The sequence below is a fragment of the Glandiceps talaboti genome, chromosome 9 (assembly GCF_964340395.1).
Source record: "Glandiceps talaboti chromosome 9, keGlaTala1.1, whole genome shotgun sequence".
Lineage (NCBI taxonomy): Eukaryota > Metazoa > Hemichordata > Enteropneusta > Spengelidae > Glandiceps > Glandiceps talaboti.
In genome coordinates, this window is record NC_135557.1 from 1866368 (window position 1) to 1887740 (window position 21373).

Here is a 21373-nt window from a genome sequence, read left to right on the forward strand (position 1 = left end):
GGTGTTTAGGACAACCAGAGAGAAGAGCATTACAATAGTCTAAGCGAGACAGGATGAGTGTGGAGACAAGTGTTTGAATGGCACTAGAAGTGAGAAAGTGACGAATAGAGCTGATTTGTCTCAGTTGAATGTAGGCGGCCTTGCATGTGCGTTGCATATTGAGATTGCAATCAAGTGTGACTCCAAGATTTTTTACACTTGGAGTGAAAAGTATGTATGAGTTTCCGACATACATGGAAGGGGAAGAGCAAGCTTAGTGGAAAGTCTAGGGGATGAGATTAGTATGACTTCTGTCTTACAGTCATTTAATTGAAGCTTATTTGCAGTCATCCACATTTTGACGTCAGTAATGCAGTTTTGCATATCTTCAATAGTTTGGTTTATGTTATGCGGATTAGTGTCTTTATAAAGTTGGTTATCATCAGCAAAAGCATGATGATGAATTAAGTGCTTCTAGACAAGATTGAAAAGAGGCTCGGTGTAAAGAACGAATAAGACAGGACCAAGGACTGAGCCTTGGGGAACACCAAAGGAGAGGGGTGATGCATTTGACTGGAAACCATTTATCATGACTATTTGAGTTCTTTCAGAAAGATAAGAGTTAAACCAGGATAGGGCAGATTCTGTGATACCAAAAGTGTGTTGAAGTCGTTTAAGGAGAATATTATGATCAATGGTGTCAAATGCAGCCGACAGGTCAAAGAGAGTAAGAAGAGTGATTTTACCGTTGTCAATGGCAGTTAAAAGATCGTTTATGATTTTGAGAAGAGTGGTTTCAGTGCTGTGGTAAGGCCTGTAAACAGATTGGAGAGGATTAAGGAGATTATTAGAAAGGAGGTGCTCATTTGACTGTAAGAGAACTATTCGTTCAATTACTTTAGAGAGAAATGGAAGATTAGAAACAGGACGATAGTTTTTCAAATCGTTATGATCAAGAGATGGTTTCTTCAACAATGGTTTTACAAGAGCAGTTTTGAAGATAGATGGAAATGTACCAGATGAAAGAGAATGATTGATAACTAATGTAATGTGTGGTAACAGGACATCTAAGCATTCAATTAATAGATTAGTTGGCATAGGATCAAGATCACATGTCTTAGCAACAGAACCCAAGATGACCTTCTTCACAACTTCTGCATCAACAGGTTTGAAACAACTGAGAGGTTGACCCTGAAAGCAATGTTCAGTACACATAGGTTGATGGGCATTTTGGGTGTCAAAATTAGATCGTATAGCTTTAACTTTATCATTGAAGAGGTCAACAAAACGCTCAGGTTGTTCAATTGCTGGAAATATTGTTGGGATGGGAGAAGCTTTCTTACTCCCAAGCAACCGATTTGTGATACTGAACAGTTGCTTTGCTGATCTGCTTTCACTAATTTGTTTAGAGTAATAATTGGTCTTTGCTGAATGAACTAAGTTTGTCACAGTTTGCATGGTTGTATATCTGTTTATGAATTTCAAGTCCAGTTTTCAGCCACTGCGACGGCGTTGTTGCTTTGCTTCTCTGAGTTCATTGCGAACAGCATTAAACCAGGAAGCATTCCTTTGCTTTGAAACTTTCCGCTGTACTGCCGGAGCGTGCTTGTCAAGAGTAGTTTTCAGGTGATGGTAGAAGTCCTGGGCTGAAAGTGCATTGACCTTAGAAAGTTCACTTTGAAGGTCAGCTTTCAGTGCAATACGGTCAACGGCGCAAATGTTTCGTGCAGTCACAATTGTCATCTAGAGTCAGGTTTTCGTGGTTTTCTAAGCAAAAGTAATTCAAATCACACTGCACTCACTCATGCTTTAGGCTAAGTTGAAGGTTGGATATTTTAAGTAGTATTTCAATAAATGGCTAGGGAGGGGTTTGAAATATGGGTATATAGTTATGATCACAGGTTGTACAAGTGGACATCTTTCTAATTGTTCTATTCTGTGCTAACTTATGAGTGATGGCTGCAACTGTCAGTTTATAAAACACACACTTCAAACCGCATTCGTGTATTTCGATATCCATAGCCGTTAATTAATCTCTCGTTTTATATTTTAATGTTATAATTAATGAAAATTGTTCTCGTGGAGAAAGGACTATTAAAGATTAAAGAAACCGACGGTCATAGCAGACGAAAGAGATAATTGGCCTTTAAATGAAATATGTCTGTATGTAAAGTGTGACTTTTTTATTTTCCTTTTCTCACAGGGTGGATATATGATACGACCAAAGACTACAACAACACTTTCTACTTCTATGGTTCCTGTATGGTATGTGCAGGCCTTGCTATCCTCATTCTCCAACCATTTACAGATCGATGTCAGAAGAAAATACGTACAGAGAGTGAGATCAAGACTGAAGTGTACATAGTGGAAATGGTTTCAACAGCTACCAATACGGGATAAAGAATAACATGGAAGCCAAACATCCAAATACCATTAATGCAATTAATGCCTGCAATATAATTTACTTCACACGTCAACAAATATGACTGCTATACCACTCACTACAGATATATGACTGCTATACCACTCAGTACAGATATATGACTGCTATTCCACTCAGTACAGATATATGACTGCTATACCACTCACTACAGATATATGACTGCTATTCCACTCACTACAGATATATGACTGCTATTCCACTCACTACAGATATATGACTGCTATACCACTCAGTACAGATATGTGACTGCTATACCACTCAGTACAGATATATGACTGCTATTCCACTCACTACAGATATATGACTGCTATACCACTCAGTACAGATATGTGACTGCTATACCACTCACTACAGATATGTGACTGCTATACCACTCACTACAGATATGTGCCTGCTATTCCACTCAGTACAGATATGTGACTGCTATACCACTCAGTACAGATATATGACTGCTATACCACTCAGTACAGATATGTGACTGCTATACCACTCACTACAGATATATGACTGCTATACCACTCAGTACAGATATATGACTGCTATACCACTCAGTACAGATATATGACTGCTATTCCACTCAGTACAGATATGTGACTGCTATACCACTCACTACAGATATATGACTGCTATACCACTCAGTACAGATATGTGACTGCTATACCACTCAGTACAGATATATGACTGCTATTCCACTCACTACAGATATGTGACTGCTATACCACTCAGTACAGATATATGACTGCTATTCCACTCACTACATTGACTCCTATTCCACTCAGTACAGATATATGACTGTTATTCCACTCAGTACAGATATATGACTGCTATACCACTCACTACAGATATGTGACTGCTATTCCACTCACTACAGATATATGACTGCTATTCCACTCACTACAGATATATGACTGCTATTCCACTCACTACAGATATATGACTGCTATTCCACTCACTACATTGACTCCTATTCCACTCACTACAGATATATGACTGTTATTCCACTCACTACAGATATATGACTGTTATTCCACTCAGTACAGATATATGACTCCTATTCCACTCAGTACAGATATATGACTGCTATTCCACTCACTACATTGACTCCTATTCCACTCACTACAGATATATGACTGTTATTCCACTCACTACAGATATATGACTGCTATACCACTCACTACAGATATATGACTGCTATACCACTCAGTACAGATATATGACTGCTATTCCACTCACTACAGATATATGACTGCTATACCACTCAGTACAGATATATGACTGCTATACCACTCACTACAGATATATGACTGCTATTCCACTCACTACAGATATGTGACTGCTATTCCACTCAGTACAGATATATGGCTGCTATTCCACTCACTACATTGACTCCTATTCCACTCAGTACAGATATATGACTGCTATTCCACTCACTACATTGACTCCTATTCCACTCAGTACAGATATATGACTGTTATTCCACTCAGTACAGATATGTGACTGCTATTCCACTCACTACAGATATATGACTGCTATTCCACTCACTACAGATATGTGACTGCTATACCACTCACTACAGATATATGACTGCTATACCACTCACTACAGATATATGACTGCTATACCACTCACTACAGATATATGACTGCTATACCACTCAGTACAGATATGTGACTGCTATACCACTCACTACAGATATGTGACTGCTATACCACTCACTACAGATATGTGCCTGCTATTCCACTCACTACAGATATATGACTGCTATTCCACTCACTACAGATATATGACTGCTATACCACTCACTACAGATATATGACTGCTATTCCACTCACTACAGATATATGACTGCTATTCCACTCAGTACAGATATATGACTGCTATACCACTCAGTACAGATATGTGACTGCTATACCACTCAGTACAGATATATGACTGCTATTCCACTCACTACAGATATATGACTGCTATACCACTCACTACAGATATATGACTGCTATTCCACTCAGTACAGATATATGACTGCTATACCACTCACTACAGATATATGACTGCTATTCCACTCAGTACAGATATATGACTGCTATACCACTCAGTACAGATATGTGACTGCTATACCACTCACTACAGATATATGACTGCTATTCCACTCAGTACAGATATATGACTGCTATTCCACTCAGTACAGATATGTGACTGCTATTCCACTAACTACAGATATATGACTGCTATACCACTCACTACAGATATGTGACTGCTATACCACTCACTACAGATATGTGACTGCTATTCCACTCACTACAGATATATGACTGCTATACCACTCACTACAGATATGTGACTGCTATACCACTAACTACAGATATGTGACTGCTATTCCACTCACTACAGACATATGACTGCTATTCCACTCACTACAGATATATGACTGCTATTCCACTCAGTACAGATATATGACTGCTATTCCACTCACTACAGATATATGACTGCTATTCCACTCACTACATTGACTGCTATTCCACTCACTACAGATATATGACTGTTATTCCACTCACTACAGATATATGACTGCTATACCACTCACTACAGATATATGACTGCTATACCACTCAGTACAGATATATGACTGCTATTCCACTCTCAGTACAGATATATGACTGCTATACCACTCACTACAGATATATGACTGCTAAAAAAAGTGCTATACCACTCAGTACAGATATATGACTGCTATACCACTCACTACAGATATATGACTGCTATACCACTCACTACAGATATATGACCGCTATACCACTCAGTACAGATATATGACTGCTATTCCACTCACTACAGATATGTGACTGCTATTCCACTCACTACAGATATATGACTGCTATTCCACTCACTACAGATATATGACTGCTATTCCACTCACTACAGATATATGACTGCTATTCCACTCACTACAGATATATGACTGCTATACCACTCACTACAGATATGTGACTGCTATACCACTCACTACAGATATGTGACTGCTATACCACTCACTACAGATATATGACTGCTATACCACTCACTACAGATATATGACTGCTATACCACTCACTACAGATATATGACTGCTATTCCACTCACTACAGATATATGACTGCTATACCACTCAGTACAGATATATGACTGCTATTCCACTCACTACAGATATATGACTGCTATACCACTCAGTACAGATATATGACTGCTATTCCACTCACTATAGATATATGACTGCTATACCACTCACTATAGATATATGACTGCTATTCCACTCACTATAGATATATGACTGCTATACCACTCAGTACAGATATATGACTGCTATTCCACTCAGTACAGATATATGACTGCTATACCACTCAGTACAGATATATGACTGCTATTCCACTCACTACAGATATATGACTGCTATTCCACTCACTACAGATATATGACTGCTATTCCACTCACTATAGATATATGACTGCTATACCACTCAGTACAGATATATGACTGCTATACCACTCACTACAGATATATGACTGCTATTCCACTCACTACATTGACTGCTATTCCACTCACTACAGATATATGACTGCTATACCACTCAGTACAGATATATGACTGCTATTCCACTCACTATAGATATATGACTGCTATTCCACTCAGTACAGGTATATGCATTTACTGTAACAAAATATAATTACATGAAAATGAGTCGATAATCTTGTTCTATAGCTTGTTATATCATGCTATTGCAGGTACTGAGAACCGGTGGCGTTTTATTTTTTATTACTCGGGTGGGATTGAATGTACGTGTGGATATTTGTTGTTCTTTTACCATAATAACAAGGAAACTGATACTAAATATGACTCTAAGAGTTAATACCTGTAATTAACTTGTGACGAATTAAATTCATGACGACCGTATTCCAATATTAATCGATGTAAACTCAGAATATGGTCGTCAGGAACAAGACTATGGTTTCCCGACCCGATTTCTCTAAAATGTGTAAGACTTTTAGCTTTCGTCCAAAAATGTAAATGTCAACTGTACTGCAGTCAATTCGGAAATGATGGTGTGACACTGTGACATGTTTTTCTTATAACTTATTGACACGCCAAATTTTCGTAACATGCTTTTTAGTTCGGGTACTTTCTAATTTTCAATGTTTTCCATGACGACTTACGGTCACAGTGGTCACAAAAAGCAGTATTTTTTAAAGATGAATGCATTGACTTTCATGTAAACAACATGGCCACGCCGAAAGATTGACCCCCAACACATGCTTGACAACCGTTGTTAGGCATGTTTGCATATCTCGCGAGATCTGCCGCAAGACAGAAAAAGGCTTATTTTTAAATAAGGACACTACACAGCATTACACTTAACAATTATCTTATTTAATTCAGTTGTAATGAAACAAATATACTATAATAATAAGTCTTAAAAGTGTATTACAGGATTAACTTATAAACTAAAGCAGTTCACCAATTATTCTTAATAACAAAAAATGTTTAGTTCTCAGACTTGACTTGCGACGAGACTGTCAAATATCGCGACATTTAGTCTTACCGGTGGTGCACACAAAGTTTCATCGAGTACAGACCGAGGACGGCGAGTTCGTTGAGTGTTGAAGGTGGCTACGCGGGACAAACGCCTACCCACTGTTCCTCCGTTGCACCGAACTGTCCTCCAAGTATTTCTTCAGACTTTTAAGCCAATATCAGCACCATTTCATATAATACGTCGGGGTCCGCTTACTCTCAGCGACGTCCAACTTTACACGACAATGACATTTCTCAGGACAGCTACAGTGAAGGCAGGCTTTCTTTGATAAAACCACTGATAAAACTTCTGAAACGAGCCGTGGACTGCCTCAACTCCCACCAATTGTAGAACAGCCAATGTGGCACTGTATTCTTCGCTATTTAATTTAAAGACTCCGTTAATTAAAAATTAGTGAATACACCTGACCATTAAAATAATGCCACAATACCCAGTGGTGAACTTAATGAAAATGAAAGCTAACCCTAACCAAAATGACTCAACTAACCATTCTTAAATACTATACCCACATACTAACTATTTAAATTTCTTTTTTGAGAAATGTATATTTGGAAAATACGGATGGGAGAGGAAAAGGGAAGGGTATCACTTACTGCAGTGAAAAAGTATGACGAATTGCGGTTGTTCAAGAGAGTCATTAGACGGCACCAAAATGACATTTATCTTGTCGTTTTCCAACCTGACCCCACCCCCAATTCCAGTGGTGTTTTCCAACCTGACCCCACCCCCAATTCCAGGGGTGTTTTCCAACCTGACCCCACCCCCAATTCCAGTGGTGTTTTCCAACCTGACCCCACCCCCAATTCCAGTGGTGTTTTCCAACCTGACCCCACCCCCAATTCCAGTGGTGTTTTCCAACCTGACCCCACCCCCAATTCCAGGGGTGTTTTCCAACCTGACCCCCCACCCCCAATTCCAGTGGTGTTTTCCAACCTGACCCCACCCCCAATTCCAGTGGTGCTTTCCAACCTGACCCCACCCCCCATTCCAGGGGTGCTTTCCAACCTGACCCCACCCCCCAATTCCAGTAGTGTTTTCCAACCTGACCCCACCCCCAATTCCAGGGGTGTTTTCCAACCTGACCCCACCCCCAATTCCAGTGGTGTTTTCCAACCTGACCCCACCCCCAATTCCAGTGGTGTTTTCCAACCTGACCCCACCCCCAATTCCAGGGGTGTTTTCCAACCTGACCCCCACCCCCAATTCCAGTGGTGTTTTCCAACCTGACCCCACCCCCCATTCCAGGGGTGCTTTCCAACCTGACCCCACCCCCCAATTCCAGTAGTGTTTTCCAACCTGACCCCACCCCCAATTCCAGGGGTGTTTTCCAACCTGACCCCCACCCCCAATTCCAGTGGTGTTTTCCAACCTGACCCCACCCCCAATTCCAGTGGTGTTTTCCAACCTGACCCCACCCCCAATTCCAGTGGTGTTTTCCAACCTGACCCCACCCCCAATTCCAGGGGTGTTTTCCAACCTGACCCCACCCCCAATTCCAGTGGTGTTTTCCAACCTGACCCCACCCCCAATTCCAGTGGTGTTTTCCAACCTGACCCCACCCCCAATTCCAATGGTGTTTTCCAACCTGACCCCACCCCCAATTCCAGTGGTGTTTTCCAACCTGACCCCACCCCCAATTCCAGTGGTGTTTTCCAACCTGACCCCACCCCCAATTCCAGTGGTGTTTTCCAACCTGACCCCACCCCCAATTCCAGTGGTGTTTTCCAACCTGACCCCACCCCCAATTCCAGTGGTGTTTTCCAACCTGACCCCCACCCCCAATTCCTTTGGTGTTTTCCAAAATGACCCCCCCCCTATCAAATGCCCGGTCCCCCACGAAGATAAAAAATAATCCGTTTAGCGATAAAAAAAATACCTGTTATGTGAATATGGTATGGTCATCTTGTTTTAGAATTAAGTGATAGAGAGTAAAACTGTTTTTGGTTAAACAGATGGGGGGGGGGGGGTCAGTGACTGTACATAATAAACTATTAAATGCACATAATAACATAGTGTTTGCACATACAATAATAGTAACTGTACATAATAAATTATTGAATGCACATAATAACATAGTGTTTACACATACAATAATAGTAATTGCACACTTAAGTCAGTTGTGGCTTTCCATAAATGCGGTTGTTTACATGTTATCGTCCAATCAGAGTGCGCATTTGCTCAATAGTATGTTTACTATTTGTATATCACTCAGCGATATATTCAAACTTATAACCATAAGCTGAAAAATGAGTGCGTCTTTGTTTTGCGTACTGTATTCCATTTAATATACATAAATGTTCGTGATATGTTTTCTTGTTCGCCGTCACTGGACTTTCACGGTTGTGTGTGGAATTTTTGACTATTTCCCTGTGACATGAAAAGTACACTTCAAAGACTTGTTACAACAGTGATATTTCGATTGACAACAAATTTGGCATTGGAAATGCTGGTTATATATATAATAACTAAATCTCTAGTTGTCTGCTAGATTTGTTTACAAGGGGACGTGCAGTGATCACGTGATACAACAAGCAAAAATACGGCTGTTGGTGAAAAATACGCCTGTGTATCTGCAGGGCTCTCGACCAATCAGAATGTGAGATTGGTGAAAGGTGACGTATAAATCCAAATATGGATATCTGTATTTGAATGCATGAATATTCATTGTAACTTGATACACTGGCTTTCCAAATATGGATATCGGTATTTTAATATATGAAGATGTTTATATTGAATTGTTTAAATTGTTGTTAGAGACTCCTAAGTATGTATGTGAATACATGATGACTAATAATTACAAATTTCTAGCAAACTTCCCGATACTCATGTACCCTATCATATATTTTATACCATATTTTGTGAATTGTACTCCTTACTCCTTGACTAAATCTTCCTCGCCATCAGTGCAATTCCTTTTTTTCACAACAACCTTATAGGGATGACATCTGAGAATAAACACTTGAGAGTACTCTTCCAATCCCGGGGGACCTTCCCCTGGGGGTGTTGTAAAGACGAAATTCTGCAACAAACTGGTGAATATAAGGAAGACTTCTGGCTTTGCCAACACTTCTCCCACACAGACTCGACGACCAGCTGAAAATGGCATAAATCCATCTGGTTTTATCATTTTGTTGTTTTCTTTGTCAAAGAAACGTTCTGGAAAATAAATGGATAAATTTAGACATGTCATTAAAATAAGGAAAGGAACATGGAAGGGAAGGGGATATAATGGACTGGGAACACAAAGGCTTGTCGCAAAGCATAAATGATTCTGGCATGGCCTAAATGATGGGACATGGAATAAGGAATTTGGACATGGCTTAATTGATGGGACAGGAAGAAATAGCACCAATGGCGTTGTAGCACAACTGCATTTGGCTGTTGCCTATGGGCATGGTCTTGTTGTAAGGCATTTCTCCTTTCACTTTGAATGTTTATTTTTTTGCCTATTAATCCCGGTTATTATTTTTATGATATACACCATCATTTGGCTGTTGCTATGGGCGTGGTCTTGTTGCGAGGAATACTTGCATACATTTTTGGAATTTTTATTCACTTGCCTCCCCTTCCCAGTTTTCATCTTTGCAATATAAACCATCAGTTGGCTGTTGCTATGGGCGTGGTCTTTTTGCTAGGTGTACTTACATACATTTTTTATTCTTTAATCTCTTACCTACTTATCTCTGTCAGGCCCGTAGCCTGACCAAATTGTCAAGGGGGGGGGGGCACAACTTTGTCTTGGTGCAATCATGCATTTAAAATTTAGAAAAGTGCTAATTTACATAAATTTGCATACAATTTACATAATATCTATTTTAGCATATATATGCAATTAAATATCATATGTAAAGTCAGAAAAAAATAAAAAATGCTGGTCAACGGGTAACCTAACCCATCACATTGGGTAAATAGGTCGATTTCATTTTTTCACAATGCTTGACAAGGATAAAACAAACCATATATAATGATAGCAAAATATTTCAGTTTGAGTTTAGATAGAACTTATTCAGTCATCTTGATACTATCTCTATGCAAGTTAGGAAATGTACACAATTTACGGTTAAACAAATGGTGTAGTTCCGCTCACCCTCTCTTCTCAAAAAATGTTAAGCCCCGCCAATTGAAACTCAAGCATTATTTTAGCCACCCCTTCTGTCACCTACACTACAGTGGAGATATAAAATCATATGGTACAATGATGCATTGGAACGAGACAACTCCAAAGGTGAAAAAATTGGAAATAAGACAGTGTAGGAGGCCATTTAGAAGCATAAAATATCAAACCATAGACATAATAAAATACCAGAATTGAAACAATTATGCTGTGCATTACATATTATCTGGATATGTATTTTGTTGTGGCAAAGCTGAAAGATATTTTGCGGATGTACACTTGGTAAATGACTTCTCCTGAAGTTTAATCTGGTTCGAAAAATTTCCAGACTTTCTGACTTTTGATGGCCCAATGGTCGTAAACTTTTGTTCAATTCTTTTTAGTGTACATTGGATATTTAATCTCAATTCATGCTTGTATGCAACATCAGAGCCAAATAAAACACTATATAAGATATTATATAATTTTGAATAGACTCAAATGTATATTGTTACATGTACTATTCAGAAAATATAAAGAAATATCCTTAATTTTGAAAAAAAATGCGAAGCCCGCATGAAGATATATTACCAATCACCAGAAAAAAAAATATATGGGTAGGTTGAACAGCTTTTTCCTTTTTTCTGGCCTAATGTCGTATCTTTCAAAATAGTTGCCGAAAAGATGTCACATTCAATGTAAAAAAAAAATGGATGGTGCTTTCTCAAATAAGTAACACAACAAAATGATCATTTTCTTTACCCAACTCCCAAAACTTTTATGGCCTCGTTTATGTCGGAACCCAAGGTGAACTCAGTGAATCTCCTTGTCATTATCATTATAATGGAAATTAAAGTTTGGATTTTGATGTCGAAGGTACAGCTCTGTTTACAAATTCAGGGCCATTCTTTCCATAGCTAATTGTCGCTTCAAAATGAATTGTGGAATAATGCTAGTGTCAGTGTGCAATGAGATAATTATATCAAATAACATTTTAACCAAAGACAACGTCGAACACAATTATTAAAAGAAATATATTAAATAAAAAATAGTCGATCTTAAACTGCGTACCTAGATTAATAGTTTTTCAGGGCCACCAAATATTCCAAAAAGAGATCTGCCGTTTTATCAGTATGAAATGTTTTAATATAAGGAACAAGACGTAAATGAGATCGAGCGCATCTTCGGAGTCACTGCATGCAGCATAGCAGGCGACCTCAGGTTGAACGACCTTTTTCTGTCTTTTTTTTTTAGTTTCACTCGCTGACATTATAATTGCAACTTGCCATCTTCAAATGAAGGAGACTTTCAAGACTACTGTTACTCGCGGAAAATGCACAGTGCATGTGCGCACTTCTTTTGTACTTTCCCGCACAAAGAACTTTTAATTTACTGCAAAAAGTTGATGTTGCAATTTTTAACTGCACACATTTTTATTCAAAGTTAAGCCAGCGTACAATAGCGATATAAGATACATATTAGCCATGAGTCAGTGTACAGTGACTTTTAGTGAACTATCCATTTAAATTGTGCATGCTAGGAATCATCACGTAAATGACGATTATAATAGCATCGCTAGTTATTCAAAAAGTTGCTTTTTTTCTTTCTTTTTTCCAAAATCTCGGCCCCCCCCACAGGCTACGGTACTGCTGTTATTATCTTCGTAATATACATCATTGTTTCACTTTTGCTTAGAGTGTGGTCGTGGTTGTTAGGGCCATTTGTGTCAAAATGTTTGAAACGGTAACTGTAGAATAACACCTCCCGAAACATCCCCACCAAGTTTCATCCCCATTCATCATGGAGTTTCAAGAAATAAGTTTTAGACCAAAATTGAGATTTTTAAACCAAATTTCCATATCGCTGATGGTTCTGAATACACCTTTATCTACATATCTCCATAGGCACCCCATTAAATTTCAGCCGAATCTACTCAGTTTTGGAATTATTGATTTTGACCAAAATACACATTTTAGACCTAATTTGCATATCACTGAAGGAATCATGTTATGAACAATTCTTAATCTAAACACTCCTATAAACACTCCCACCCAATATGCTCAGTATTTTTGGAATTACAGAGATTCGGGCATGGCCTAATTGATGTAACAGGGAACAAGGACTTTGGGCCTTGTATAAGAGAATCAGGAATGGCCTAATTGATGCAACAGGTAATTTACAGATCTGTATCACATCAAATATTAATTGCAATTTACAGATCTGTATCACATATCAAATATTAATTGCAATTTACAGATCTGTATCACATCAAATATTAATTGCAATTTACAGATCTGTATCACATATCAAATATTAATTGCAATTTACAGATCTGTATCACATATCAAATATTAATTGTAATTTACAGATCTGTATCACATCAAATATTAATTGCAATTTACAGATCTGTATCACATCAAATATTAATTGCAATTTACAGATCTGTATCACATATCAAATATTATTAAAAGTCCATATTATAAATAAAAACACTGACGAGTTACACTAGCATAGTCTGATATACTGTATGTAACTATAAGAATTTTTGCAAGCAAGTGTTGCTTTAATACGACATTGTAAATTTTAAAAACAAATGAATTTTATTAAATGATGGAAATATGTCATTGTCAGTAGTTGAACCATTCATTTGTTTACACATCGGCCTAGCTTGTAATGTTGTTTGTCTATTATTATATCAGTACATTTCAAATAAATATGTATGTTGATATTTGTTTCTTCGTTATCGCCACAACTTACCTGGTCGAAATTCTTCCGGGTCTTTCCAATACTTTTCATCCCAATGTAAGGCAGCCAGGTTAATAGTTACTAAAGTATCTTTTGGTATTTTGTAATCACCTGTGGTTTAAGAAAGGAAGCATTGAAGTAATAGACCATAATGCCTCTGTACACTCCTGTACACTTGGCACAGTACGAGAATCTATGTAGCTATATGTCACCATTCAACACTGTTGGTAAATATATTTCCTAATCATGATTACTGTATGCCAGAAAAAATAAAGAAAATGTTCAACGGGTTGTAGAGTGTGTTATAACAAGCTACAGAGTCTAGTAATACAGGTTGTAGTGTGTGTGTTATAACAACTTACAGAGTCTAGTAATGCGGGTTGTAGAGTGTGTTATAACAACTTACAGAGTCTAGTAATACAGGTTGTAGAGTGTGTTATAACAAGTTACAGAGTCTAGTAATACAGGTTGTAGTGTGTGTGTTATAACAACTTTATTACGGAGTCCAGTAATACGGGTTGTAGAGTGTGTTATAACAACTTACGGAGTTTAGTATTACAGGTTGTAGAATGAGTAATTGCAAGTGCTGCTACAGGTCTGATTCTCATGATTTCATGAATGACAGCTTCACAATATGGCAGTCTCTTCCTGTCTGATAATTGAGGTAAGCGATCTTGTCCTAGAACATCATCTAGTTCCTGATGCACCTTGGCTTGTACATCCGGGTAATTAAGCATATAAGCGATAGCCCAGTAAGCAGTATTACCAACCGTGTCGGTACCAGCTAGAAATAAACAAAGATACATAAATATATAACACTGTAAAGATTGATTATGTATACATATGTATGTATGTATGTATGTATGTATGTATCTATGTAGGTAGAAAAAAGTGATATAGTTCGAATCAATAAATGCATCCGAGTCAGTATTTGCATTCTGGTTCATCACATCCTAGTAAGTGCAAAGATTTCATTCCCTATTCACAGTTACTTCGTTTACGTCGTATTTGTAGTAATGATTTGGATTTCAGGGAAAGATCTGCTGAAGTTTGCACGTAATTCCACCAACGTGGTTATCCAGTGTCGGTTACCAATGCGAGTTTAGATCTAGAGAAGGTGTCATCTTTGTCTAGGGAAACTTGTATCAATTCACATGATCAGAAGAGTAATTAATGATTGTCTCATATTGGCTCTAACATACCATCCCTTTTCCGCTAGAGTTAAGAACATAATATACAAGTATTTATCTTACGTTCTGATAGGGTACCCATTTCATTATTTGCTGAAGTACATTTAACAGCTTGGCGTCGTGATACCAGTCTTAGAGATATGGTGGTACGTACAGAACAACGTGAATTGGAAGTTAATGCTGGTTCATTTCCATGCGATCGTACTCGATGTGGTACATGTAATTTCATTATTAACACTAATCATGTTTTTGGCCCTAAGAACAGTGTGGCTGTTACGAGTAGATTTACCTGTATTAGTACTAATGTAGTGTATTGCATTACATGCCAGAAACGTGCTTGTTAGCACAACTGAACTGATAAGGTTCAGTGTGTGATTTATCTAAAAAAAACTTAAACTCAAAACTACTGGGCAGATCGGTCTGAAATTTGGAGGGTATATTCTTAAGGGGTTTAGATTAAGAATTGTTCACAACATGGTGATCCCATCAGCGATATGCAAATTAGGGATACAAATGAGGTCAGAAACCTTTAATTCCAAAACTACCAAGCAGATTGGGCTGACATTTAATGGGATGCATCTTGGGGTGCGTAGATGAAGAAATGTTAAGCAAATAATGATGTCATCAGTGATATGCGCAAATGATGAGTAGGTCATTATTACCCCCCGTAAGGGTACGGGAGGTATTAAAAGGGGAATGTCTGTCTGTATGTCTATCTGTGTGTATGTGTGTCTGTGTGTCTGTCTGTCTGTCTGTCTGTCTGTCTGTCTGTCTGTCTGTCAGTGTCATCATTTGCTAAAAATCGGCTAATAATCTTTAGGGTAATGGCTAGACCTGATTAGGTTTTGAGCCAGATCTGTTAATGTTTAATTAGAGAAATTTGCATATTAATGAAATCAACTAATTAAGCAATATCTTAAGACTTCATACTTCAATTTCAATATAATGTAGTACATTCGTTAAACATAACAACATACATTTGTCCTATAAAATTTGGTGATGTATCTTACAGCGTTAATGAATAATTTGCATAATTAAATATTTTGGGTAATTAGGCTATATCTTAAGAATACATACTACAAATTCAACATAATTTAGTACATACATTAACCATAAGAAAACACATATGTCCTATCAAGTTTGTTGATGTACCTTTCAGTGTTAATGAATAATTTGCATAATTAATGATTGGTAATTAGGCTATATCTTACGACTGCATACTTCAATATCAATACAATTCAGTACATACATTAACCATAAAAAATTGTGTATGTCCTATAAAGTTAGTTGAGGTACCTTACAGTGTTAATGAATAATTTGCATAATTAATTATTTTTGGTAATTAGGCTATATCTTAAGAATGCATCCTTCATATTCAACATAATTTAGTACATACGCTAACCATGAGAAAACACATATGTTCTATCAAGTTTGTTGATGTACCTTTCAGTGTTAATGAATAATTTGCATAATTAATGATTCTTGGTAATTAGGCTATATCTTACGACTGCATACTTCAATTTCAATACAATTCAGTACATACATTAACAATAAAAAATTGTGTATGTCCTATAAAGTTAGTTGACATACCTTACACTGTTATTGAATAATTTGCATAACTAATGATTTTTGGTAATTAGCCTATATCTTAAGACTGCATGCTTCAATTTCAATACAATTTAGTACATACGTTAAACATAACAGAGTGCATATCTCCTATAAAAGTTGTTGATTTTGTTTGAAGATTTAGTGAATAATTTGCATAATTAATTATTTTTGGTAATTAGGCTATATCTTAAGACTGCATACTTGAATTTCAATATAATTTAGTACATACGTTAATCATAACAAAGCGGATATGTCCTACAAAATATTTGATATAGCTCAGTTAGTTTTAATGAAAAATTTGCATAATTAATTATTTTAGGTAACTACGTTGTATCTTAAAAATGCAAGCTTCAAATTTCGTATAATATGATACATATATCAACCATAATAATACGCACCTGTCCTATGACGTTTGTTCCTACAAATTTTACCTTTAATGAGTATTTTGAATAATGAACGATATTCAGTAATTAAGCAGTATCATGCAATCTTCAAATTCCGTATAATTTGGCACATACATTAACCTAAGAAAGCACGCTTGTCCAAAAACAAAACCTGTTACCATAGTTTAATGAGTTATTTGCATAATTAGTGATTCCCTTATGGGAGGCATTCAGTTTAAATCTGGTATCTTACAAAACTGTGCTATACTACAAGTAAGTCATTGTATCTTACAAAACTGTGCTATACTACAAGTAAGTCATTTTATCTTACAAAACTGTGCTATACTACAAGTAAGTCATTGTATCTTACAAAACTGTGCTATACTACAAGTAAGTCATTGTATCTTACAAAACTGTGCTATACTACAAGTAAGTCATTTTATCTTACAAAACTGTGCTATACTACAAGTAAGTCATTGTATCTTACAAAACTGTGCTATACTACAAGTAAGTCATTTTATCTTACAAAACTGTGCTATACTACAAGTAAGTCATTGTATCTTACAAAACTGTGCTATACTACAAGTAAGTCATTGTATCTTACAAAACTGTGCTATACTACAAGTAAGTCATTGTATCTTACAAAACTGTGCTATACTACAAGTAAGTCATTGTATCTTACAAAACTGCTATACGACAAGTAAGTCATTTTATCTTACAAAACTGTGCTATACTACAAGTAAGTCATTGTATCTTACAAAACTGTGCTATACTACAAGTAAGTCATTGTATCTTACAAAACTGTGCTATACTGCAAGTAAGTCATTGTATCTTACAAAACTGTGCTATACTACAAGTAAGTCATTTTATCTTACAAAACTGTGCTATACTACAAGTAAGTCATTGCATCTTACAAAACTGTGCTATACTACAAGTAAGTCATTTTTTCTTACAAAACTGTGCTATACTACGAGTAAGTCATTTTATCTTACAAAACTGTGCTATACTACAAGTAAGTCATTGTATCTTACAAAACTGTGCTATACTACAAGTAAGTTATTGTATCTTACAAAACTGTGCTATACTACAAGTAAGTCATTGTATTTTACAAAACTGTGCTATACTACAAGTAAGTCATTGTATCTTACAAAACTGTGCTATACTACAAGTCATTGTATCTTACAAAACTGTGCTATACTACAAGTAAGTCATTGCATCTTACAAAACTGTGCTATACTACAAGTAAGTCATTGTACCTTACAAAACTGTGCTATACTACAAATAAGTCATTTTATCTTACAAAACTGTGCTATACTACAAGTAAATCATTGTATCTTACAAAACTGTGCTATACTACAAGTAAGTCATTGTATCTTACAAAACTGTGCTATACTACAAGTAAGTCATTGTATCTTACAAAACTGTGCTATACTACAAGTAAGTCATTGCATCTTACAAAACTGTGCTATACTACAAGTAAGTCATTTTATCTTACAAAACTGTGCTATACTACAAGTAAGTCATTGTACCTTACAAAACTGTGCTATACTACAAATAAGTCATTTTATCTTACAAAACTGTGCTATACTACAAGTAAGTCATTGTATCTTACAAAACTGTGCTATACTACAAGTAAATCATTGTATCTTACAAAACTGTGCTATACTACGAGTAAGTCATTGTATCTTACAAAACTGTGCTATACTACGAGTAAGTCATTTTATCTTACAAAACTGTGCTATACTACGAGTAAGTCATTTTATCTTACAAAACTGTGCTATACTACAAGTAAGTCATTGTATCTTACAAAACTGTGCTATACTACAAGTAAGTCATTGTATTTTACAAAACTGTGCTATACTACAAGTAAGTCATTGTATCTTACAAAACTGTGCTATACTACAAGTCATTGTATCTTACAAAACTGTGCTATACTACAAGTAAGTCATTGCATCTTACAAAACTGTGCTATACTACAAGTAAGTCATTTTATCTTACAAAACTGTGCTATACTACAAGTAAGTCATTGTATCTTACAAAACTGTGCTATACTACAAGTAAGTCATTTTATCTTACAAAACTGTGCTATACTACAAGTAAGTCATTGTACCTTACAAAACTGTGCTATACTACAAATAAGTCATTGTATCTTACAAAACTGTGCTATACTACAAGTAAGTCATTGTATCTTACAAAACTGTGCTATACTACAAGTAAATCATTGTATCTTACAAAACTGTGCTATACTACGAGTAAGTCATTGTATCTTACAAAACTGTGCTATACTACAAGTAAGTCATTGTATCTTACAAAACTGTGCTATACTACAAGTAAGTCATTGTATCTTACAAAACTGTGCTATACTACAAGTAAGTCATTTTATCTTACAAAACTGTGCTATACTACAAGTAAGTCATTGTATCTTACAAAACTGTGCTATACTACAAGTAAGTCATTTTATCTTACAAAACTGTGCTATACTACAAGTAAGTCATTGTATCTTACAAAACTGTGCTATACTACGAGTAAGTCATTTTACCTTACAAAACTGTGCTATACTACAAGTAAGTCATTGTATCTTACAAAACTGTGCTATACTACAAGTAAGTCATTGTATCTTACAAAACTGTGCTATACTACAAGTAAGTCATTGTATCTTACAAAACTGTGCTATACTACAAGTAAGTCATTGTATCTTACAAAACTGTGCTATACTACGAGTAAGTCATTGTATCTTACAAAACTGTGCTATACTACAAGTAAGTCATTTTATCTTACAAAACTGTGCTATACTACAAGTAAGTCATTGTATCTTACAAAACTGTGCTATACTACAAGTAAGTCATTGTATCTTACAAAACTGTGCTATACTACAAGTAAGTCATTGTATCTTACAAAACTGTGCTATACTACAAGTAAGTCATTGCATCTTACAAAACTGTGCTATACTACAAGTAAATCATTTTATCTTACAAAACTGTGCTATACTACAAGTAAGTCATTGTATCTTACAAAACTGTGCTATACTACAAGTAAGTCATTGTATCTTACAAAAGTGTGCTATGCTACAAGTAAGTCATTTTATCTTACAAAAGTGTGCTATACTACAAGTAAGTCATTGTATCTTACAAAACTGTCCTATACTACAAGTAAGTCATTGCATCTTACAAAACAGTGCTATACTACAAGTAAGTCATTTTATCTTACAAAACTGTGCTATACTACAAGTAAGTCATTGTATCTTACAAAACTGTCCTATACTACGAGTAAGTCATTGTATCTTACAAAACTGTGCTATACTACGAGTAAGTCATTGCATCTTACAAAACTGTCCTATACTACAAGTAAGTCATTGTATCTTACAAAACTGTGCTATACTACAAGTAAGTCATTGTATCTTACAAAACTGTGCTATACTACAAGTAAGTCATTGTATCTTACAAAACTGTGCTATACTACAAGTAAGTCATTGTATCTTACAAAACTGTGCTATACTACAAGTAAGTCATTGTATCTTACAAAACTGTGCTATACTACGAGTAAGTCATTTTATCTTACAAAACTGTGCTATACTACAAGTAAATCATTTTATCTTACAAAACTGTGCTATACTACGAGTAAGTCATTGCATCTTACAAAACTGTGCTATACTACAAGTAAGTCATTTTATCTTACAAAACTGTGCTATACTACAAGTAAGTCATTGTATCTTACAAAACTGTGCTATACTACAAATAAGTCATTTTATCTTACAAAACTGTGCTATACTACAAGTAAGTCACTGTATCTTACAAAACTGTGCTATACTACAAGTAAATCATTGTATCTTACAAAACTGTGCTATACTACGAGTAAGTCATTGTATCTTACAAAACTGTGCTATACTACGAGTAAGTCATTGTATCTTACAAAACTGTGCTATACTACAAGTAAGTCATTGTATCTTACAAAACTGTCCTATACTACAAGTAAGTCATTGTATCTTACAAAACTGTGCTATACTACAAGTAAATCATTTTATCTTACAAAACTGTGCTATACTACAAGTAAGTCATTGTATCTTACAAAACTGTGCTATACTACAAGTAAGTCATTTTATCTTACAAAACTGTGCTATACTACAAGTAAGTCATTGCATCTTACAAAACTGTGCTATACTACAAGTAAGTCATTGTATCTTACAAAACTGTGCTATACTACGAGTAAGTCATTGTATCTTACAAAACTGTGCTATACTACAAGTAAGTCATTGTATCTTACAAAACTGTGCTATACTACGAGTAAGTCATTGTATCTTACAAAACTGTGCTATACTACAAGTAAGTCATTGTATCTTACAAAACTGTGCTATACTACGAGTAAGTCATT

At 36.0% G+C, this 21373-nt stretch overlaps 1 protein-coding gene across 1 annotated transcript in view; it reads right to left on the reverse strand.

The window, feature by feature from the left end:
• Window positions 1-9858: 9858 nt before the first annotated feature.
• Window positions 9859-21373, reverse strand: part of LOC144440425 (steroid 17-alpha-hydroxylase/17,20 lyase-like) — a 51398-nt gene continuing 39883 nt past the window's right edge. Inside the window, exons 7-9 of the mRNA XM_078129796.1 lie at window positions 14369-14608; window positions 13837-13935; window positions 9859-10142 (exon numbers count right to left, since the gene is read on the reverse strand). Coding sequence (XP_077985922.1) covers window positions 9859-10142; window positions 13837-13935; window positions 14369-14608 — 623 coding nt within the window. The remainder of the gene's footprint in view (window positions 10143-13836; window positions 13936-14368; window positions 14609-21373) is intronic.